The 9,694-nt window shown below is 36.0% G+C and overlaps 1 protein-coding gene across 1 annotated transcript; it reads left to right on the top strand.

The window, feature by feature from the left end:
• Window positions 1-4,321: 4,321 nt before the first annotated feature.
• On the top strand, window positions 4,322-8,632 carry LOC106313980 (putative transcription elongation factor SPT5 homolog 1). Its single transcript, XM_013751925.1, is given in 18 exon segments — window positions 4,322-4,754; window positions 4,892-5,083; window positions 5,169-5,330; window positions 5,402-5,485; window positions 5,670-5,740; window positions 5,824-6,181; window positions 6,277-6,432; window positions 6,511-6,562; window positions 6,565-6,586; window positions 6,727-6,775; window positions 6,910-7,236; window positions 7,327-7,423; window positions 7,690-7,736; window positions 7,739-7,862; window positions 7,961-8,009; window positions 8,094-8,188; window positions 8,259-8,337; window positions 8,436-8,632. Coding segments are annotated over 17 exon segments (1,989 nt in total). The 5' UTR covers window positions 4,322-4,754; window positions 4,892-4,903; the 3' UTR covers window positions 8,473-8,632.
• Window positions 8,633-9,694: the final 1,062 nt, after the last annotated feature.

Raw genomic sequence — 9,694 nt, 5'->3', positions numbered from 1 at the left:
TTTTAGGTGGCAAACAACGAAGACTCTTCCTTCATTGCTGTGATGAAGAAAACCCACCAGAAATCTGATGGAACATATGTTGATGAAAGAGCATGCTTAATTGCAGAAAAATATGATGCATATGTGCAAGAAAGATTGTCACTGGTTGAGCCTTCTAATGGAGAGGTTTTGACAGAGCCTCTTACTGTCGAGGAAAGAAATGAAATCTATGTGAAGGTAATTTTCTATCACATTTCAAATTTGTTTTTTTTCGTGATTTTTTCTTATATTTGGAGATACGATTGATTCTTTGCATAGCTTTGCTTAATTAAAGTTGTCTTTGCATTTTAATTGTATATGTGTTTATGTAACTGTTATATGTTTGGTAGGTTGCTGGAATATCAAAACAAGGTCGGGTGTTTGGACTTGGATCACTTCAATGTGGAGTTTATATGCCACTAGATGGTTCTACAGTTTCACCACAAGCTGATGAAGATGATGGTACTTTAACTCACCGAGTCAAAGAGCTGGAGTCAGACTTGCAAAAGAGTAATGAAGAAAAGGTTCAGTTTCAGAATAGGATTCAAGCAATAGAGAAAATATTGATGTCTGCTTTTGGTGAAAATGTGTTGACTCCAACAGATACTACCACAGCCATATGAAGTTGTTTCTCAGTTTGGTGTTTTAGCTTGGTGTTTCTAGTTTGGTTTTCATTTGGTTTTCTTTTGTTTACCAAGCAGTTTCAGTTTACTTAGTAAACGAATTGTTGTTTTATGCTTACGTTTATTTAAATAAAATTCAAGCAGTTCTATGAGAAATTTATGTATATCATATTATTTGCAAATTTGATATTTGATTTCAGTTTTTATTTATAGTTTCTAGTGTTCCAATAATTTAATAATATTTTAAAAATATGTGACAGATTTTAAATAAAGAAAAGTTGCGTTATGAAATTGTAACCAATTCAAACTGAAATGTTACCATTTTACGGTCATAGTTTGTGACATTTATAGTATGTATTGAAGACGGATACATACCTTTTTAGCCTTTGATTATTACGTTTGTGACTGATTTTTTGGTTATAATAGGCTACAAAATTAAGACTTTAAATTAGTTATGAATAGTGATGGTTTGGGACAATATATAATGTCAGAATTGGTGACGGTAAAAAGACTATTATGTCGTCTATATTAGTGACATTTTGTGACAATAGATTCTTCACTACAGGTGACGTAGTTGTCACATTAAACAGTCACAAATTAAGACAGTTTGAGACAATTTGATAAGTAAGAAATTGTAACGGTTATGTTACTAATATACAACGTAACTATGTGTGACGATTTGTTACAAAAAATTAGTCGCAAGAAATTGTGATATTTTTGTTACTCCAGAACATTTGTGACACACGTATTGCAACCATTAATAATTGGTAACAAAAACGTAACAATGATGATATTGTTACGAATTCTTTTCTATTGTGACGGAAAATTTTGTCACAATACCCTTATTTTCTTGTAGTGGTTATACCGAGTTATACTGAGTACTACCGAGTGTAGTTATACCAGATTATAATTAGTTATACTGAGTACTACCGAGGGTAGTTATACTGAGTACTACCGAGGGTAGTTATACTGAGTACTACCGAGGGTAGTTATACTGAGTACTACCGAGGGTAGTTATACTGAGTACTACCGAGGGTAGTTATACTGAGTACTACCGAGGGTAGTTATACTGAGTACTACCGAGGGTAGTTATACTGAGTACTACCGAGGGTAGTTATACTGAGTACTACCGAGGGTAGTTATACTGAGTACTACCGAGGGTAGTTATACTGAGTACTACCGAGGGTAGTTATACTGAGTACTACCGAGGGTAGTTATACTGAGTACTACCGAGGGTAGTTATACTGAGTACTACCGAGGGTAGTTATACTGAGTACTACCGAGGGTAGTTATACTGAGTACTACCGAGGGTAGTTATACTGAGTACTACCGAGGGTAGTTATACTGAGTACTACCGAGGGTAGTTATACTGAGTACTACCGAGGGTAGTTATACTGAGTACTACCGAGGGTAGTTATACTGAGTACTACCGAGGGTAGTTATACTGAGTACTACCGAGGGTAGTTATACTGAGTACTACCGAGGGTAGTTATACTGAGTACTACCGAGGGTAGTTATACTGAGTACTACCGAGGGTAGTTATACTGAGTACTACCGAGGGTAGTTATACTGAGTACTACCGAGGGTAGTTATACTGAGTACTACCGAGGGTAGTTATACTGAGTACTACCGAGGGTAGTTATACCGAGTTATACTGAGTTATACTCTGTCATGCCAAGTTACACTAAGTTATACTCAGTTATACCGAGTTATACATGAATTATACTACGTAATACTAAGTACTACTGATTTAGTTGTACCGAGTTCGAGTGAGTTAGTAACAGTGAGTTAAACTGAATCTAGATCTGAAGAGGATCTGAAGATGAAATAAATACAAACACGAAAAAACCGTAAAAGAAGAAGAATAAGAACAATAAGAACCCTAAATCATAGAAAACCTAAAATCTTATTCAAAACACTAAATCAAAATTATCCAAAACCAAAATAAACTATAAATCGAAACAAACACATAGAATTCCTCATCAAATCAGGCAGAGGCGTCGTTGTTCTGAACAGATCTGAATCGCGAGAAGAAGAAATCGCCATTGTTGCCATTTTCATCACCTTCAACGGTTGCTGTTACTGTTTTCATCACTTGCAGTTGTTGATTATGGTTTCCATCACCGTCGGAGTTTCCATCGCCTGCGACAAATGGTAGAAAACAAAGAGAGAGAAAAAAAAAGATGAGAAGAGAGAAGAGAGAATTGCAGAAAACAGAAAGAGGAGAAGAGAAAGAAGAGAGTTTACAAAATCTTTTTAGTATTAGGGTAAAAGGTAAATGCGTAAATGACTAAATTTTTGAATTAAAAATAATTCAAAACAATATTAAAAATAGACTGGGTCCTTGAGAGATTGGTTCATGAGATATGAGGATAATAGAGGATATGTTTAGTTAGAAACAAACACAGCCTCTTGGTTCGCTTTCTCACTCGAGCCAACTCCTCCCATACCCCCAATTGTTTAGAGCCAATCTCCTAAGGACCTCTCAAATCTCCTATACCCCTATTGCTTTAATGAAATATTGAAATCCGATTTTGCCGTTTTGCCCTTTTCTATTTTCGAATTTCTTTTTCTTTAATTAAAAAATTCAAACTTCTAAATTTTCAAATTTTCAAATTTTCAAAAATTTCAAAAATTTCAAATTTTCAAAAATTTCAAATTTTCAAAAATTTCAAAATTTTAAATTTTCATATTTTAGATACTATATTATACGGTATAGTTTTACTTAGTTATACTAATTTATACTTTGTTTTACTGGGTAATACTGATGTTTAGTTATACTAGTTATATTGAATGTTACTGAGTATTACTGAGTGCCAGTTATACCAAGTTCTATAGAGTTGTACTGGTTATACTGAGTTATACTGAGTGCCAGTTATACCAAATTCTACTGAGTTGTACTGAGTTATACTGAATACTACTGAGTATTACTGAGTGCAGTTATACCAAGTTCTACTAAGTTATACAGGTTATACTACTAATACGGAGTAATACTGAATATTACCGATGAGTTAGTTATACTGAGTTCGACTAAGTTCTACTAGTTATACAGCGTAATACCGACTTATACTGAATCCATATCTGAAGATAAAATGAATAAAAACACGAGAATGAGAACAATAAGAACCATAAATTATTAAAAACTCAGATCTATAGAGAACATGAAGAATCCTAATCATAAAAAACTCTGAATCTTCTATTACAATCCTAAATCAAAAACTCAGAACAATAAAAACTTATATCAGAGGAACAGGTCTGAAGTGCGGGATGAAGGAGATCTGAAGTGCGGGAAGAAGGAGATATGAAGTTCATACGTTGAGCCTCGCCGTTTTGAACGGATCTAGAAGAAGAAGAATCGCCATTGATTTTGTTTCCATCGCCTTCAACTATTTTTTTCATCACCTACCGCAGATCTTTTTTACTGTTTACAGAGAAAAAAAAAGAAAATCGCAGAGAAGATATAAGATAAAAGAAAGAGTCGTCGAGAAGATAAGAGAAAAATGAACAGTTGTCGCAGTAAAGAAAGAAAGAAAAGGAAAAAAAGATAAGAATAAAAACAGAATCAATTGATATCTAAATATTAGGTCAAAGGTATTACCGTAATTAACTTAATTTTTGTATTAAAAATAATTCAGAAAGAAATTGATTTTAGATGAGGTCCTGTTGAGTCATTTCTCTCACTCTCTGAGTCATTTCCAAGGGTTGTCCCAAACAATTAATAGATTCTAGGTATGGGGATTCCAGATTAGATACCCTAATTACTGCAACCAAACCATGCCGCGCAACAGAGAGGACGATGATGATGTAGACGAAGACTACGATGGATTGGAATTAGAGGAAGAAGAAGAAGAGGAAGAGGAAGATGGAGCGAGTCGCGGCGGCGGCTGGAGGCGGAAGAGAGGAAGATGAAGTTTTATTGATGATTATGCGGAGGACGATTCGCAGGAAGACGAATATGATGATGATGAAGATTATGGGAGCCGCGGAGGAAAAGCAGTTGGAGCTAGGAGCTAAGAGCTAAGAGAAAGAAGTCTACAGCTTCGATTTTCTTAGATGACATGGCTCACCAGGTTGATGATGACGATGAAGAGGAAGACGGAGATGCAGAAGACGGTAATTGCTATAACTTTTTACAGCGGTTAACTTTTTTTGCATGGTTGATTTGTGATTGAGATTCTCTGCTGGAAAAAATTTAGCTGTTGAAGTTTTTTTTTTTTTTTTTTTTTTTTTTTTTTTTTCTGAAAGTGCAGATTTCATAGTGGATGCTGGTACTGATCTTCCCGATAAGCGTGGTGATAGGCGGCGGTATAACGACCGTGGTTTGTCTTATGCAAAAGTTCGTCGACCGAGGATCAGATTTGCAAATCAGATCTGTTGTTGCCCTTGATCATTTTAAAAACTATATTTATGTTGAAGCAGACAAGGAAGCTCACGTGAAAGAGGTATTTGTTGGTCTCCTGAGCTAATGATAGTGTTATGACGGGTTGTGAAAAGACATTATTTGCGTTGTTTATTTTATTTTTCTAGGCAATCAAGGGCATGCGGAATATATATGCTAATCAGAAGATCTTACTTGTCCCTATAAGAGAAATGACAGATGTCCTTTGTGTTGAAAGCAAAGCTATTGATCTATCTCGAGATACGTGGGTTAGAATGAAAATCGGGACGTACAAAGGTGATCTTGCTAAGGTATGGTCCATTTTCTTGTGTTTCCAATGGCAAAACTACCTATAGACTTCTTAAATGTAGGTTCTTTACAGGTGGTTGATGTTGATAATGTGCGGCAGAGGGTCACAGTCAAGTTAATTCCGAGAATTGATCTGCAGGCTCTAGCTTCTAAGCTGGTATGGATTTTTTCCATAGTTAAGGGGGAAAATGGTACTCTTTATGTTTGGTAAATATGCCTAATAGAGTAATAGTTCAACGTAGCCTGACTGGGCAATTATTATGACTTTCCTGCATTCTAAGGTTTTGAATTGATTTAAGTCATACGATTATTTGATCACACTTTGCCCTTACTAACTGCAGGACGGAAGAGAAGTTGTGAAGAAAAAAGCCTTTGTTCCACCTCCACGTTTCATGAACATTGATGAAGCTAGGTACTCTTGTTAAAAGCCGTCCGTTGTACTTGAGAAGATTTTGTTAAAGTTCTGCACCCTTAAAATTTGTTACATGCGTACAGGGAATTGCACATACGTGTTGAGCGTCGGCGTGATCCCATGACCGGTGATTACTTTGAAAATATTGGTGGCATGCTTTTCAAAGATGGTTTCATGTACAAAGCAGTATCATTGAAGTCCATCATTGCTCAGAATGTTACACCAACTTTTGATGAACTTGAAAAATTCAATAGGCCAAGTGAAAATGGAGAGGCCGAATTTGGTGGTCTGTCAACTTTATTTGCAAACAGAAAGAAAGGTCACTTTATGAAGGGTGATGCAGTCATCGTTATCAAGGGGGATCTAAAAAACTTGAAAGGTTGGGTTGAGAAAGTAGATGAAGAAAACGTTCTGATCAGATCAGGAATGAAAGGTCTCCCTGTAAGCATCCTTACCACTTGGCTTTTGGTACTGGTTTCGTGTTTCTAAGATCATCGAGCCATGGAAAGAGGCCGACCATTACTCTTGTATTGCAGGATCCTCTTGCTGTAAATGAGAAAGAGCTCTGCAAATACTTTGAGCCTGGAAATCACGTGAAGGTTGTTTCTGGGACCCATGAAGGAGCAACAGGCATGGTTGTCAAAGTTGATCAACATGTGCTTATCATTCTGTCTGACATGACCAAAGAACATGTAAGTCACCTTTTGTGTATGAATTGAGTCTTTTTCTGACGACTATGGTAACTAAATCTCAAGAGAATATACGTATAGGTCCGCGTGTTTGCTGATCATGTTGTTGAGAGCTCAGAAGTGACAACTGGTGTTACCATGATCTTGTCCTTCTGGAGTAAGTTGAATACCTACTCACCTTGAAGTGATGCAGAGTTCCCATTTTCACGCTTCTGAAAGCTTTTTTTTTTTTTTTTTTTGCAGTAACCCTAGTTTTGGACCGCTTCTGAAAGCTTTTTTTTTTTTTTTTTGATGCAGTAACCCTAGTTTTGGAGTAATTATACGTCTAGAAAATGAAGCTTTTCAGGTAAATTGCCAACTTTCTGAAAATACAACAATCATTAAGTCTTATGTGTAACTGCTGCAGTTTCAGATTTTCTTTTTGTTTTTCTTTTTGTTATAAACGCCAATGGATGTTTAACTCTGTTTTAATGTCCTTAGGTTCTTAAAGGGAATCCTGACAGACCAGAGGTTGCTCTTGTCAAACTCAGAGAAATCAAATGCAAACTCGATAGGAAAATTAGTGTCCAAGATCGCTACAAAGTGAGTACCTTTACAGACTGGCGCTGTGGGTTATCTTTCTCAACGCTAATTATCTCATGCCAATTAATGCGTACATAATAGGGTAAACAAGGTCCCGTAAGGCATATATATAAAGGAGTCTTATTTATATATGATCGGCATCACCTTGAGCATGCTGGATTTATATGCGCTAAATGCACATCATGTATTGTTGTTGGTGGATCACGTTCTGGTGCTAATAGAAATGTAAGCGTTATGTCCGTGGGATGGCCATCTTCTTGTTATTTGCTCCATAAAACTGTAGCTTCACCTCATTTAGCAATTTTGCTACTCTAGGGTGGGGATTCATTATCAAGGTTTAGCAATTTCAAGGCACCTGCCCCAGTACCCCCATCCCCAAGACGATTTCAACGCGGAGGCATGGGATATAACGGTATGTTCAGATTTCTTCTATCTATTTTGATCGAGTAAGAGTACCTATTGTTTTGTTTTATTTTGCATTCTTCACTGGTCCGCTGCTCTTACTATTTCTCCAGGACAAGGCAATTATTTCCACTATATATATAGGACTTGTACGGTAGTACAATGATCCATTGCCTAGCATCAATATTGCTTTGCATATCATTTGCGAAATGCTGATACACCTTGTCTACGTACTCCGTACGAAGCACATACAATAATTTTTTTCTTTAAATGCAGCTGGAGGGAGGGGAAGGGGTGGAAGGGGAGGGGTGGAAGGGGAGGGAGAGACGATTCTTTGTTGGGTACTACTGTCAAAATCCGCTTAGGACCTTTCAAGGGATATAGGGGACCTGTAGTAGAAGTTAAAGGAGATTCAGTGCGTGTAGAGCTTGAGATGAAGATTGTGACAGGCAATCCCTTGTTTAACTTCTCCGCTTGTGGGGAATGGACTCTTAACGATAATTGTGTATGCAGTTGAATGGACTTTTAACGATAATTGTGTATGCAGTTGATCGGAATGCAATATCGGATAATGTTTCTGTGATAACACCTTCTCGGTAATCCTACTAATTGATCTTATTAGTTACTTTGACTTCATGTATCATAAACGACATCGATTATATCATCTGAATTCTACACAGGGATATATCTCGGTATAGTATGGGAAGCGAAACACCTATGCATCCTTCACGGACTCCACTTCATCCTTATATGACTCCAATGCGGGACTCTGGAGGTTTGTTTTCTAGCTCTTTCTTCTCTGTAATATGTTCATTTGACATTTTATAATTTTAACTTGCTTTCAGCTACACCGATCCATGACGGTGTGAGGACACCCATGCGTGATCGAGCTTGGAATCCTTACACGCCTATGAGCCCACCTAGGTATGTTTGTTGTTGCGTCTCTACTTTCGAAAGTTCCTTTTCTCTTTCACCTTTCTTCTGTTTCTCTTCAACGCTGTAATAATTTCCATCAATGTTAGGGCTGTTTGTTTCATTGACGTAGGTTCCTGCGGCTGAGTCTGTTCGTTTCGAAGACGCAGGACATTGCCGCAGCCGCAGACGCGGAAAATAGATTTAGTTCTGTTAATTTGGTTGCCGCAGACGCAATTTTCTTTTATTTCATATTTTAATTTTATGAATTCGTAAAGTTGTATTTTAAATAAATAAAATGTAGATTTAAATTTGTAAAATTGTATTATTTACATTCATCAAAATATTATATTTAATTAGTAATAAATTTAACAACATTTTTTTTATCATAAATCATTTTATCACAAGCGTATATTCATCTATAAAAATATTATTTACATCTTTAAAAATATTATATTTAATTGGTAATATAATAATAACTAAATTAAGACAAAAACTAATATATTAAAATATTTATCACAAGGTCTACCTGTTGAGGATCAAGTTGATGTAAAATAGCTTTTAAGAGTGTATGTAAGACTAGCAATTTCATCATAATGTAAACTTAATATCTTTGTGATGAATCTATATGCACTTTCATGTGGCAACAAAAGTTTAAAGCTTTTAGATTTGTCATTAAGAACCGAATACATGTGATAAAAAGGATGAACAGAGTGTACTTTACACGCATGCCTTTATGTAAAAAAACAACATGAGGTGTAGCTTATTTCATTTGTGAATGGAAAGAGTTAAAAGACAAAGAAGGAATCTGAATGTAAGAAAACAGGGGAAAGTCATTGCATGTATTTTAGCTCTGTTTCTTCCCAGTGACACCAGCAATAACCTGCAAAAAACCGCTTGAAGGATTTAGTTTTGGCTAGACATAACCAAGTACTAAACAATGGGCTGACTAACAAGTCAATTTTATGCCCAATCCTTGGTTTTGAAAGCAATAAAACGTGATAGTACATGAGGGAAAGCATATAAATTTACAGAGACACATAAATGAACAAGTAAAATCACAAGAATAAGAAGCAAAGCGAGGAAAAGCAAAAGCATGGAGATAAGTGTTATGTACAACACACAATAACAAAAATACAGAACTTGGAAACATAAAAACAAACGAAGAAAATTTGCAAACACAAAGTATATAAGAAGGAGGGGCTTTAACTTGTTTGGAAGCCTCAAGTGAATGTAAGATAGGCCTTACAACAGCAGGCAGAAAGAGTCCTACAAACAAGATGAGAAGAGAAACAGAACATGTCACACAAGCAAACTCTTCACACACCAAAACTCAAGTTACTTAGACAAATGCAGTCAGTAGAAAGAA

Source organism: Brassica oleracea, chromosome C9 (assembly GCF_000695525.1).
Source record: "Brassica oleracea var. oleracea cultivar TO1000 chromosome C9, BOL, whole genome shotgun sequence".
In the NCBI taxonomy this organism is placed as follows: domain Eukaryota; kingdom Viridiplantae; phylum Streptophyta; class Magnoliopsida; order Brassicales; family Brassicaceae; genus Brassica; species Brassica oleracea.
Note: the sequence above shows the minus strand (reverse complement) of the source record. Positions and strands in the feature narration are given on the sequence as shown.